This window comes from Barbus barbus (genome assembly GCF_936440315.1).
Source record: "Barbus barbus genome assembly, chromosome: 12".
NCBI classification, from domain to species: domain Eukaryota; kingdom Metazoa; phylum Chordata; class Actinopteri; order Cypriniformes; family Cyprinidae; genus Barbus; species Barbus barbus.
Genome location: NC_136740.1, coordinates 19289980 through 19304502, shown reverse-complemented (window position 1 = coordinate 19304502; position 14523 = coordinate 19289980). Strand labels below are relative to the sequence as shown.

Below are 14523 nucleotides of genomic sequence, written 5' to 3'. Positions count from 1 at the left end.
AAAAAATACCGTAACATGTTGATCATTGAGGGTTAATGCATTAACCAATGTCAACTAATAGAAGCTTATTGTATAATGTTAACACAGAATTTTATTATTCACAGAAAATAATTATCACCTTTGTTTTGACTAAAATTTTAATGCATTCTTACGGCATGAAGTCTTTCTTCAGCTCATTTTGTTAAGTTTTCATTTCAGTAATTCAGTAAAGAGTTGTGGCATCCTTTTTACATCTGGTATCAACATCTTGAGGGATACAATTGTAAACAAGGTTCAGTGGATCTCGTTGTGATTTGATCTCTCAAAGCTCCTTTGGAGGTGGTCAGGGACACATATCACATTTGTAGTGTAAACGCTAATGTGTCCTGATGCATCCTTGAAAACTCAAAGGACTCCCGATTAGCGTAGCATGAAATCTCTGCTAGGAAATGCTTTGAACAAAAACAAGTGCTTGATCGAATCATTTTAGAATGGAACAGAAGCTTTATTGGCACAAGGCAGGGATGGTGGATAATGTTGTAGGCACAGCTGTGCAACATACACAAGACAATGTTTAAACGTGTACATGAGCAATTGTGTGTATGTACAATGAGCGTTCAAAAGTTTGGGGTCTTTTTCGCCAAGGTTGCATTTATATGATCAAAAATACAGTAAAAGCAGTAATACTCTGAAATATTATTACAGTTGAAATTTTAATTACAAATTTATCCCTGTGCTGGCAAAGCTGAAATTTCAGCAGGTATTACTCCATTCCTGATCCTTCAGGAATCATTTTAGTGTGCTGACAAGAAGTTGGTGCTCTTATTATTAAAAGATTAATATTCTTTTTGTGGAAACTTGATACATTTTATAGGAGTCTTTAATGAATAGGGAGTTCAAAAGAACAACATTTATATGAAATAGAAATATAGAATTTTTTTTTTAACAATGTAAAGGTCTTTACTGTCCTTATGATAGGTATTAATTTAAAATAAATGATTAATTGAAAAAAATCCTACTGACCCCAAACTTTTGAATGGTAGCACACAATATATTAATAATTATACATTTTATAAAATACAATATCCTGTACAAAAACAATTGTTTTTACAAAATGTACATTATACATCTAAAATATGATACATAAAAATGCACAATGCTTCACTGAACATACACGTATAAATCAATAGTCATTAAATAAGACACCCTTAAAATTCTGGACCCCCCTCCCCCAAAAGACACAGGTTCAGACAGGTGTAAACAGCAGTCTGTCTTTCCTTATATTTGCTCCAAAAACTTTTAGTTCCAGATTTGTCTGACTTTAGATCTAGATTTAGAGCCTATAGTCTATTCTCAAAATTTCCTTCCTCTAAGCTATTCTGTCCTTTTTCCAGGTGCTCTTTTGGGAGGTGACCTCAACAATTCAAACGGAGCGTGCCCAAGCCCTGTGGGTAAGTCTTTCCTCCTACCAGCCAGACAGCCCTGATAATACCTCTTCATTTTCACCTGAATAATGCATCAGTCTGAGTCAAACTGCTTAAAATCGAAGGGCACGCTCAAGACCTGCAGAGTGGTGTGAGAGTTTTCAATCTCATCCGATAAGATCTGATCTGATCTGATCTGATCTGATCTGATCTGACTGTGATTATGAGAATGACAGCAGCTCTCTATGAAGGTTGTCCGGACACAAAAATCTGAAAGAGAGTGATCAGGCTATCGCATATCCAGTGTATGCGCTCACACCTGTTTGCTCGTGACAGCTGAAGCTCACACTGTGTTCTTCAAGCATGCCTGTAAACACCCTCTTGGGACCAGGAGGCACGAGTGACACAAATGTTATGGTTCAACACCACACGTAATTTTTCCTACTCCGTCCTTTCATTTTCTTACATTATTGTTTGCTTTTTTCTGTTTTCCTTTCTGTTTCTGTGCCCTTGCATAATTGTCTTCCCCTCTCAGCTGTTCTTCATATCTCACTCATGACATTCTGAATACCCAGCTTAAACCAGCACGCTCCGTCCCGTCCCGTCCCGTCCCGTCCCGTCCCCTCCCCCTCTGTCACACTCCCTTTTCTCCTCCCAGCCAATCTTGACAGTCCCTGACAGCTGTAGGTTCTCCTGCCTCTGAACTTCAAAGAGCACATGAGTCTCATGGACATTTTAAGTGGGCATTTATAATGTGAACATTTAATCAGTGAAGAGGCAGAAGGCCCTTGTGGAGTCACTGGAAAAACACCTCCCATTTCTTGGGATTGTGTGCGTATTCTTTGGCACATTCCATGAATATGCCTTATTTTGGTGTTCTGTGCCATTTTGTCATTTTTTTAAAAGATTAGAGTCCAAATTTCTGACTTTTATGTTATGTGAAGTATTAAACGTAAACCTAAATTTAACCAAGAATTAAATGGTAATTTGTTTTGTCATTAATGACAAATTTGTTGTCCAAAAATATTCTGCCCCTTTAGGCTAAATTTGCAACCCAAAATATAAATATATTTAATATATGAACAACATATTTTTCTTAAATATACATGCATGTGTATAATATATGCATAATAAATATACACAGTACACATACGTGTATTATGTACACACATACTTTTATTTTGGATGCGATTTAATCATGATTAATTGTTGCTCAGCATATATACAGTGCCCTCCAAAAGTATTGGAACAGTGAACAATATTGCTCTGTTGGCTGTGGAGTCAAGACGTTTGCAAATATGATTAAAAGATGAATATGAGACAAAACTACAGAATGTCACATTTTATTTTTAGCCGTTTCAACAAATACATGTTTTACCAAATAAAAAGAACAGCACTTTTAGAGTTCATCCCACTCATTGATGTGAGCATAAGTATTGAGACAGTTGAACATAAGGCAGATATAAAAGATTAAAAGCTATTATTTAGTTGCAGATCCCTTGCTCACAATCACAGCAGTGAGTCTGTGACCCATAGACATCACCAGACTCTTGGTCTCATCCTTTGAAATGCTTTTCCCAGCCTTTAATGCAGCCAATTCCAATTGTTGCTTGTTTTGGGGAGTTTCTGCCTTTACAACAACAAATCTCCCCCACCACCAAACACTTGCAATCTCTTCAGCTGGTGAAATTCATGTTCATTTGGATTTAAATCTAGAGATTGTGCAATCTAAGACTTTCCATTTCTTTGCCCTTATAAATACTTTGACTGAACTGGCAGGGTGTTTTGGGTCATTATCCTGATGCAATATGAAGCACTTCCCAATGAATCTGGTGGTATTTTCTTGAATATTGGTAGGCAAGATGAAGTGAAGTGAAGTGACATACTGCCAAGTATGGTGACCCATACTCGGAATTCGTGCTCTGCATTTTACCCATCCAACGTGCACACACACAGCAGTGAACACACACACACCGTGAACACACACCCGGAGCAGTGGGCAGCCATTGATGCTGCGGCGCCCGGGGAGCAGTTGGTGGTTCGGTGCCTTGCTCAAGGGCACCTCAGTCGTGGTATTGAGGGTGGAGAGAGCGCTGGACATTCACTCCCCCCACCTACAATCGCTGCCGGCCCGAGACTCGAACCCGCAACCTTTGGATTACGAGTCCGACTCTCTAACCATTAGGCCACGACAAAATGGTTTTGTACCCTTCCAAATTCATTCTGCTATTGTCATCATACATTAAGTCATCAGTAAAGTTGAGAGGGCCTGTTTCAGAGACAGCCATGCATGCCCATGCCATGACACCACCTCCATCATGCCTTACAGATGAGGCTGTATGCTTGGGATCATTGCAGTTCCCTTTTTTTCTCCACATTTTTGCTTTCCCATAACTTAGATAAAGGTTCATCTTTGTCTCATCGGTCCATAAAAACAGTTCCAAAACTCTTCTGGCTCACCTTTGTGCTTTTCTGCAAACTCTAATGTTCCCTTTCTATTTTTGGTGCTGATCAGAGGTCTGCATCTTGCTGTGTAGCATCTGTAATTCTGTGTCAAAGTCTCCTGAGGACAGTAAATTGTCAGAGCATCACCCCAGCTCTCTGGAAGTTGTTGGTGATTTTACAGACACGTCTTTTAGGGTTCATTTTCACAGCTTTTATGATTTGTCTGTCATCAACTACTGTTGTTTCCTCGGTCGATCAGGTCGTTGTTCGTTGCTGGTGGTTTCCAAACTCTTGATTTCTCCATGCCCTTTGTTTTTGCTAGAGCTCTAACTGACTTCCTCTTGTCTTTTAGCATCCAAATTGCTTGCTTTTCTCTCAAAGTCAGCTCCCTCGTCTTCATCCTGGTTTGTGTGTGTCATCATCGAATGCAAGATTCAGAATACAGAAGTAATGGATATAACTGATACAACACATTCCCTGCTTTTAATATCTGAAGAATTAATGCAACAGGACACAGCTGATCACTTAGAAAGACCTGTGAGGCAACTGTCCCAATACTTATGCTCACATCAGATGATGAATCTCTAAAAGTGCTGAACTTCTTAGCTGGTAAAACATGTATTTGTTGAAACGGCTAATAATAAAATGTGACTTTCTGTAGTTTTGTCTCATATTCATCTTTTAATCATATTTGTAAATGTCTTGACTCCACAGCCAACAGAGCAATTTTGTTTACTGTTCCAATACTTTTGGAGGGCACTGTATAATATATATCAAATGCTAAAATATATATAAAATGTTAATTTGACGTTCTGTACTTTTCTCGCTTTCTTGAAGGTAAAGAACCTCCTTCCACAGACTATTTATTGAGAAAGAAAACAAGTTTTAATGTTTTAATATTTTGTACCGTATTTGTGGAAAATGCTTTTTGTATATGTGGAGTGAATAATTTTTTTCTTAAGAAACTTTTAAGAAGCTCTTAAACTGCTTTTCTCTGTCCATTACCACTCCTTGTGTCTCATTCTCTCTCTCTGTTTGTTGCCCCTCTCTTCCCTCCATTCTCAGCTGTTGCTCTGGGAATGTCAGCATTGACGTCATGTAGCATTCCTACCATTCCCATGAGAGAGAGGGACAGAGAGCGAGAGAGACATGGACAGAGACGAAAAGAAAAAAGCAGTCAGACCTTTTGAAGTGGAGATTAGTAGAGGCCAGGGCTTACAACCAACACTCACACTTATTTACTCACACAATCAGCACACTCACATAAACACGCTCATATCCACAATATTTACCAGCATACTTTCTGACCCAAGTTCATAGTGTGTTTATACACATGTTTCTGTCCCAGCCCCCCTCTAAAACCAGACTGAACTTAAAGCTGTGTTTCCTGGGGCAGAGAACAGCTGAGCACGTCTCTTCTCTGCTGCCAAGGAATTGCAGCTCCCTTTGCAATCTCTTTCCATTCAGAGCTGCTGACGCAGTTGTTGCTCACACACACACATACACACACATCTAGTGGAGCAACACACAGTTGTTGTTGCCCTGTAACCAGAGCTCAGATAGGATAAAATATCAAACTGCAAAAGTCTCTCCAGTCTCAAGCTCTTAAATGATTCATAAACTGAACACCTCCACTTTTTTAATTTAGTGTATTAATTTAGTTTAGTTTTTAAAGCGTCAGCTTATAGCACATTTTAGAAGCAGTAGGGGAGACTGGGCTTGGTTGGCAGAGCTTTCATAGCTTTATTCAATATCTTTGGTGTATAGTAAATATTAAGTTCGCCAAGCAAGGTAAAAAGGTGTACAATCTTGAGTAAAAAAAAAAAAAAAGTTTAATGTCTAAAAATATTTAAAGAAAAAAGTTTTGATCATTTATGACATTTTTTGTGTATAAATTGTCTTCTGGCTAACTTTATTTGTAAAAACGAGTCATGTTGGTATTATGTACACATATATAAAACCAACTTTACTTTTTTCATAAATATAATGTATATTGTGATTTGTTATAATAATAATAATAATAATAATAATAATAAAACACAAACATATAACACATTTTCATAAATTTAGCCAAAAAAAATTCCAAAAGGCAATTTCTTACAAGTCTTATATAAAAATATAATTGGTTCCCACTTTGGTTAGCTAAAATAGATTGTTATATTTTTTAAATGTAAATAAGTTTCATTCATTTTTGTTTTGTCACAGGTTTTAGTCGTGACATCTAGATATGATGTTGCACAGTGTTGCTGTATGTTACGTTGTGACAGCACCCAATTATGACCCAGAAATATACCCAGTGCCATCCAACTCTTGTAGCCAACCAACCCCATCTCCCCTACAGCCACATGTTAAAATAGTGTTGCTCAAAATATTTGTGGTATAAATATTTTGAATATTTATGTTCAGCTGAGTCATCAGTGTGTTGTCATAGCACTAGCTAGTGACGTTCATGTTGTGCTGAGAGAATAGTGTTATTCAGTTTCAGAATGTGGGAAAACATTGGGAAAGTCCCCAGTCTCTCTCTCTCTCTCTCAGCCATTCTCTGAAACACAGATCATAACATACTCTGCCTCTGGAAACACTGCCCTTGAGTTTGACTACTTATCAGATCAGATCAAACATTGCTACAACGTCATAAACAAAGTAGAGCAAAAAACATTTCAATAACCAAGCTGGGAAGAAAGTCGAGGAACAGGATGAACTGGTGTCAGATACACTGATCCCTTTCTTGTGTGCGTCTGCTTTTGCGTACGTTTCCTCCCTGAAAGGAATGCGGTTCTCCGACCTAAAAACCAGTAACTATTAATCCTCCAATTACAACATAATAGAGTTGTAATCCCATAAAAACAGAGGATTTGGTTTGCAGCAGTAAGTGTTAGAAAACGCATCTGCCATGTTGAGGGAGACCCTAATAGGATTATTTTCCCTGATGGGTAATTATTGTGTTTTTCCCATCAATACAAATGACAGAAAACTGAAAATTTGATCACGGTCGTGTATCTGAATTTCGTGTTCAAAACACGCAAAAGAGTTTCATAGGGTTGTTGAGAAAGTAACCAAGATTTTTGGGAAAAAAAATACCAGCTTTCTGTTGACATTTTTCTGTGTTTTCCTGGTTCTCTTTCTATAGCCAATGGTTACGTCAGTGCCAGAGCCTCCCCAGGTCTCCTCTCAGTCTCCAACGGCAACAGCATGGGGAAAGTAGTGACGGCTAAATCTCCCCCTCCACCAACCACTCAGATGGTGAACAGTCGCAAACCGGACCTTCGGGTCATCACCTCCCAGAGCAGCAAGGGTCTCATGCAGCTGGTGAGCACTTCCACATTACTCTACAGGAGCCTCAGTGGGCCAAGCATCATCAAATCTCAAAGCTGTTCCCTGTTACAACCTATGAGGGCTAATGTTAGAGATGGGAGTAGGTCTAGGCTCTCAATGTGATGCTACACAGGAATTTCTCACGAGGACCATGAGAGGGGAAAATAAAGTTGTCAGATACAGTGAGCTTATTCGTACATGTCTGTCTGTCTGCTCTTAGTATGTGTGTGTGTGCGTGCGTGCGTGCGTGTATGTGTGACCCCGTTTACACCTGGTGTTAAGATCCATCCGGGTTGATCCGATCACAAGTGGCCAGTACTAAATTCAGGTGTAAACGTGTCAGACACATTTTGTCACCACAATATACAGTGGTGTGAAAAAGTGTTGGCCCCCTTCCTGATTATTATTTTTTGCATGTTTGTCACACTTTAATGTTTCAGATCATCAAACTAATTTAAATATTAATCAAAGATAACACAAGTAAACACAACATGCAGTTTTTGAATTAAGTTTTTTTATTATAAAGGGAAAATTATGGGGGCAAACACTTTTTCACACAGGGCCATGTGGGTTTGGATTTTGTTTTCCCTTCATAAAAAAAAACCTTCATTTAAAAACTTTGTGTTTACTTGTTATCTTTGATTAATATTTAAATTTGTTTGATCTGAAACATTAAAGTGTGACAAACATGCAAAAAAACAAAAAAATTAGGAAGGGGGGTCAACACTTTTTCACACCACTGTATTACTTGTTTATAGATTAGATGTTTTAAACGTTATTGGTATCAAGCAGCTTTAAAAGGAAACAAAAATAAATTATTAAAATTAAATAAAAAAAAGATTTTTAAATTTAAGATCAACAACAAGTGCATTAAACATCACATTACGTCAGGTTTTGTGACAGAACTGAGTTAATTAAAGCTAATACTTAAGTCATAAAAATGAAAAACAAAACATCATATTAGCATTAAATAATAGCAATAGGAAAACAAGTTTATGTAAAGAGGAATGTAAAAGAGAAAAAAAAAAGAATTAGGAAAAATATATACACAGTGGTGGCCAAAATTGTTAGAACACTTGGCATATTAAGAGGTTTCACTTGTTTTTGTTGAATTGGCCATTACAATACCCACAAAACAAACTATTGCCAGAACTACCTGCGATGGAAGGAATCTGCTGGAACATTGAAAATGATGGACTGGCCCCCTCAAAGTCCGGACCTCAACCCCATCGAGCAAATTTTGGGCGAGTTGGAAAATAAACTGGACAGATCTATTGTAAATTCAAAGGAAAGCCTTTGGCTTGAGTTGCAGAAGGCATGGGTTAACATTAGTGTTGAAGCTCTCAGGAAATATATTGACACTATGCCAGAGAGATGTGCTCCTGTAATTGCTGCAAAAGGTGGACATACCAAATATTAAAGTTAAGAGTGAATAAAAACAGTGTGACTCACTTCATCTGATATTTGTTATGCTCAGAGCGACCATCTGCATGTTTCATGAACATTATGATATAAAACCATGTTTTGGAAGCAAAAAAAGTCAATATTTTCAGATCTGTCAGGTGTTCTAACAGTTTTGGCCACCACTGTATATATATGAATAGAGATATGTCAACAGCCATATCACCCTGTAGCCCAAGACTGGTTGCCCACTGAAGCTAAGCAGGGTTGAGCCTGGTCAGTACCTGGATGGGAGACCTCCTGAGAAAACTAGGTTGCTGCTGGAAGAGGTGTTAGCAGGGTTCGTACGGTCATGAAAAACCTGGAAAAGTCATGGAATTTTAAAGCAGCAATTTCCAGGCCTGGAAAAGTTTTGGAAAAATAAATAAACCCAGAAAGTTTTGGAAAAGTCATGGAAATCTATTTCACAAATCTCTGTATAATTCTATTATACAGATCTGTATAATCTGTACAATAGAATTATGTTTAATCAGGTTCGGTGCGGGATTGCGCATAGGCTATATCGCATTATTTTACTCATTCCCGCAGCATTCGACTTTAAAATGATGGATATTCACACATTTATTCAATAGCCTGTTGCATATAGGTTTGATGAGTAAGTGAATCCACACAGAGTATCAGATGAAATCGGTAATTTGAAAACAGCGTGAGTGATTCAGCTGTACCGCGTCTTCTCTCTTTGACTGTCTCTTATAGCGGCTTCTCATCTGCGCATCTCGTCACTAAAGAGCTGCTGCACGCTGCGATACAAGTCTTTCGCTCGCGTTTCGGGACAGTTGACAGAATTGTCACTTGCCTAATCGGGTCATTGTTGCATCGACACAAAAATTATTTGTTTGCACGTCTTTTTAAGCCAGTCGGTACTCGCACGCTCCAGAGGCGGTTTCCCGTGCGCTCAGTCACGTCCAAAGGGCACGTGTATAAAGCTATTTTTTTACAGTCTATGGTATAAAGCCGACTTGCGAGAACCAAATTGAGTTTGGTACCAAACAAGCTCAGTAGAAACCTGCACAGCACAGGCCTCAACCATATGCCCTAGTCCAGCCCTTGTGCGGCATGATTACCCGAGTCCGACTGGAACTCGTGTCTGGCAGAAATGCAAGGCTCTAAAGCACAGCTTGTTGCGTTTAAGCGGCAAAAATACACACAAAATTATGTTAAAATGGCCATTCTGGCGAGTAAGCACTGTCGTGTTTTAACTCTTTAACAGTTGCGAAAGAGAAAAGTTTCCAAAACGAAATTCAGGTCCTGTGTTTAACAGAGTTAAATGATAATATTCAGTGATATGATACGTTCTCTGTGTGGAGTAACATCTGGGGCAGTTGCTGCGTGTACTTATTACTAAAACAGAGAAAGCAAACAATAGCATTAGTCATTAATTTTAGTTAATGCTATGATAATTTGAACAGATTTTTATTCTTATTGTAAAATAATGGAACATTAGGTCATGAATATTGTCTCAAAAGTCATGGAGAAGTCATGGAAAAGTCATGGAAATTTATTGGTAAAAATGTGTATGAACCCTGTGTTAGTGAGGCCAGCAAGGGGTGCTCACCCTGTGGTCTGTGTGGGTCGTAACGCCCAGTGTAGTGACGGGGACACTATACTGTTAACAAGCACAGTCCTTCGGATGAGACTTTAAACTGAGGTCCTGACTCTCTGTGGACATTAAAAATCCCAGGATGTCCTTCGAAAAGAGTAGAGGTGGCCAAATCCTGCCCATTGGCCTGTGATCATCATGGCCTCCTAACAATACCCATATCTGCCGTTTGGCTTCATCACTCTGTCTCCTCTCCACCAATAAGCTGGTGTGTGGTGTGCATTCTGGCACACTATGGTTCTTTGAGTGCATCAAAGAAGTTAATCAAAGTTGTCCTAAGACAAGAACATATTTTGGTTTTAGGACAACTTTGATGAAAGGCTTGGATCCACTTCAAACATTGACTAGTGTATATACACTGAACAAAATTATAAACGCAACACTTTTGTTTTTGCCCCCATTTTTCATAAGCTGAACTCAAAGATTTAAGACTTTTTCTGTGTACACAAGGCCTATTTCTCTCTAATATTGTTCACAAATCTGTCTAAATCTGTGTTAGTGAGCACTTCTCCTTTGCCGAGATAATCCATTAACCTCACAGGTGTGGCATATCAAGATGCTGATTAGACAACATGATTATCGCACAGGTGTGCCTTAGGCTGGCCACAGTAAAAGGCCACTCTAAAATGTGCAGTTTTATCACGCAGCACAATGCCACAGATGTCACAAGTTTTGAGGGTGCGTGCAATTGGCATGCTGACTGCAGGAATGTCCACCAGAGCTGTTGCCCATGAATTGAATATTAATTTCTCTACCATAAGCCGTCTCCAAAGGCGTTTCAGAGAATTTGGCAGTACATCCAACCGGCCTCACAACTGCAGACCACGTGTAACCAAACCAGCCCAGGACCTCCACATCCAGCATCTTCACCTCCAAGATTGTTTGAGACCAGCCACTCGGACAGCTGCAGCAACAATTGGTTTGCATAACCAAAGAATTTCTGCACAAACTGTCAGAAACTGTCTCAGGGAAGCTCATCTGCATGCTCGTCGTCCTCATCGGGGTCTCGACCTGACTGCAATTCGTCGCCATAACCGACTTGAGTGGGCATATGCTCACATTCGATGGCGTCTGGCACTTTGGAGAGGTGTTCTCTTCACAGATGAATCCCGGTTTTCACTGTACAGGGCAGATGGTAGACAGGGTGACTATTGATTGAGGCTGATGTCAACGTTGTGGATCGAGTGACCCATGGTGGCGGTGGGGTTATGGTATGGGCAGGCGTATGTTATGGACAACGAACACGGGTGCATTTTACTGATGGCATTTTGAATGCACAGAGATACCGTGACGAGATCCTGAGGCCCATTGTTGTGCCATTCATCCACGACCATCACCTAATGTTGCAGCATGATAATGCACGGCCCCATGTTGTAAGGATCTGTACACAATTCCTGGAAGCTGAAAACATCCCAGTTCTTGCATGGCCAGCATACTCACCGGACATGTCACCCATTGAGCATGTTTGGGATGCTCTGGATCGGCGTATAAATCTATGATACAAGGGCGGGAAACAGGAATTGAGACTATAAACAAAATAAACTAAACTTAGACTTAGAGAACACAGAATAGCTCAGTAAGGCAGCTACCACTTGGACAGTGCTATACTCAGAACAGTACCCGGCGATCTGTGAAAAGAATGGTTTATAAAGGGTGTGTGATTGTGAGATGGTTCTCAGGTGTGAGCATGTGATTGAGACAGCTGTGTGTACTTGTGTGCAATGAATGCTGGGAAATGCAGTCCAGGGTAATATATGACAGTCTGTGTGGTGTGAGAGCCAATATGATGGAGAGGCGACCTCTTGTGGCAGTTCGACAAAAGACCACGAACCAGATTCGTGACAGAAATACAGAAGTTGCATCTGAATGGCATTTAGATTATTTACACTGTTTAATGCAGCTCAGAGGGACATGCAATGCTTTAACCAGCAGTTACAAATGCATAAATAATGTTTTGATATTTTAAACATAAAACGTTGGCAACTGATGTTTGAAATTAATTTAAAAATAGAAAGATACTTTAAATGTGAAATTAAAACAGCCAGCAAGTCACTGTTAACAAGTGAGTCATTGCGATTGAACCGAATCATTTAACGGGTGATTCATTCATTCACCATCATGTTCCTCAGAGACGCAAAACAGTGCTGTGGCTTTGTTTGGATTTATTTTTGCTGGAGAAATTATGTAAATATATATGTTTTCTGCCCCCATATCTTGAAATTTGTGATCATTCTAAATGCATTTTAATAGACTGAATCATGCAGAGAAAGAAAGCACAGGCACTAATCTAACCTAGGATAATGTGCTGTAATGGGATTAGTCCAATGCCTCGTACCGAATGGTTCAATACGAATACGTGTATCGTTACACCCCTAATATATATATAGTATAGTAGTAGTTGTATATGTATATTATATATATATAAGGTTATTATCTGGATAATATTATTTAATTGCTAAACATTTGAATTTAAAGTATAGAATTTAAAGTAAGTAATATATGCAGTCATAGTCTGAGACTCTTTCCTTGAAATCTGATCAGAAGTGGTCACTGGAGACAAATGTTACTGCCAGCTGTGTTCTTATCAACCGGTAAAGAAACCAGGTGTAAAACAGAGCTTGTGTGTGTTGGAGTTGTAATCTCTGTTTTCTATTTGTTTCTGGCCTCGCAGACAGATGAAGAGCTGGAGTTGGTGAGTGAGGTGAATACAGCTCAATTCTTTTGACTGTTGTGCTGTGAACGGTTTCACAACGTTTGATGAACGTTTAATGGATGTGTATCGAACTTTTTTTCACCTTTTTTATACACACCATTATTCACTGATCAAGTTTTATTGATTAAACAGTTTGATTGGTTAAATTATTTATATTTATTTGTGTTGAAGAATACAGTGTTTTTCATATATGATCTGATTGGCGGTCAGTGAATTAGAGTTAAATGCGTGCTGTTTATTCAGTTGCAGGCTGACTGCCTGATTATTGTGTGCGGCTTTAAATGAATGCACACACTCAAGGCGAAATGCACATATGCATGGGTTGATCTCACATGAGTCAGACACACTAGATCAAATGTGGAGCGCAGCAGAACAGAAGCCCTCACTCCAGAGATCAATTTGTCTGTCTGTCTCTCTCCCACCTTCTTTCACTTCTTGATGTCTTTTCCTCTAATGATTGTTGTCCAATGACACATTAAGTGTAGTGCATGCACATCTGCGTTTGGGGCGGGATGGAAGGGTGTTTCAGCCATCTCAGCATCTGGATCTGTGAGTGCGTGCATGAGCAGGGCAAACCAATGTCCAATGACTGCTGAATCATGGGAGTCTTTTGACTGAAAAAGTGCCCTTGTAGAACCAAGAAGACTCTCAAAGTGCCCGAGGGCTTTAAATGCAAATGTTTGACACTGGTTTGCCCTGCAGACACACTCTACCCATTTTTGTCATGTGTGTTTTGTAGTGAAGTGTTTAGGGTTTTTTCTGCATGATTGAGAGCTGGGCTCAACAATGAGGTTTTTTGTGTGTGTGATGAGAAAGTCTATTTTTAATTGCCCTGCCAACATTTTCAACAGCCTCACCATATGATGGTTTTGTCTGGTAAAATGATAATATATTTAATATTTTTATTTTATTTTTTATTTTAACAAACTACAAATAATGGCATATGATTTTAACCATGATATTTTTGTAACACTTCAGTGTTAGTCAGCTAAATCATATTACCTTCGTGCCATATTTTAATGAGCAGAATTCACAACAATGTTGAGTATGTCATATAAACCGCCTGTCACCTGACCCAAAACACTTTCAGACTGGCCTTCGACCATCCTTATTGTTGAGTTTCAGGACATTTATCTCAATGTTTTGCATTCAGTTTAGAGTCTAAAGAGATGGTTAGAGTGACAGCTTGAACCTGTGGAGCTGTGAATGTTGTTTATATGGATTGTGTTAGTTATAATGATTATTACTAGTAGGATTGAATTCAATAATGGTTTGAAATGTTTCATCTTCAGAAGTGTCTGAAATTTGAAGATTTCGTTCATACTAGAGGTGTAACGTATACGTATTCGTAATGAAAATTTGTATTATGTATAACCGATTTATACAGATCGTTGTATAAACACCTCAGTTCTAATGGCAGCACGGAGCATGATCATCCCTTGAAATATTAGAATGTATACTCATTTTATTTTACTTTACCTGTTAGTGATGTCTTAATTATTTAATGTATAACAAGTTATGAAAGTCACTATGTACATGAATATATTTCAACAAAAAATAGAAATGGTATAATTTAATTTAAGTTA

At 38.8% G+C, this 14523-nt stretch overlaps 1 protein-coding gene across 14 annotated transcripts in view; it reads left to right on the top strand.

Moving 5' to 3' along the window:
* The window catches only part of LOC306877643 (myocyte-specific enhancer factor 2D homolog), a 70412-nt gene that overhangs the window by 45851 nt on the left and 10038 nt on the right, over positions 1-14523 (top strand). For 8 of the 14 annotated variants that reach the window (XM_079429519.1, XM_079429525.1, XM_079429521.1 and 5 more), the window contains exons 6-7: positions 1374-1430; positions 6979-7157. In XM_079429519.1, coding sequence (XP_079285645.1) covers positions 1374-1430; positions 6979-7157 — 236 coding nt within the window. Of the gene's footprint in view, positions 1-1373; positions 1431-6978; positions 7158-12895; positions 12926-14523 lie in introns of all 14 variants that reach the window. The other 6 variants (XM_079429529.1, XM_079429516.1, XM_079429518.1 and 3 more) reach the window with 1 other exon arrangement.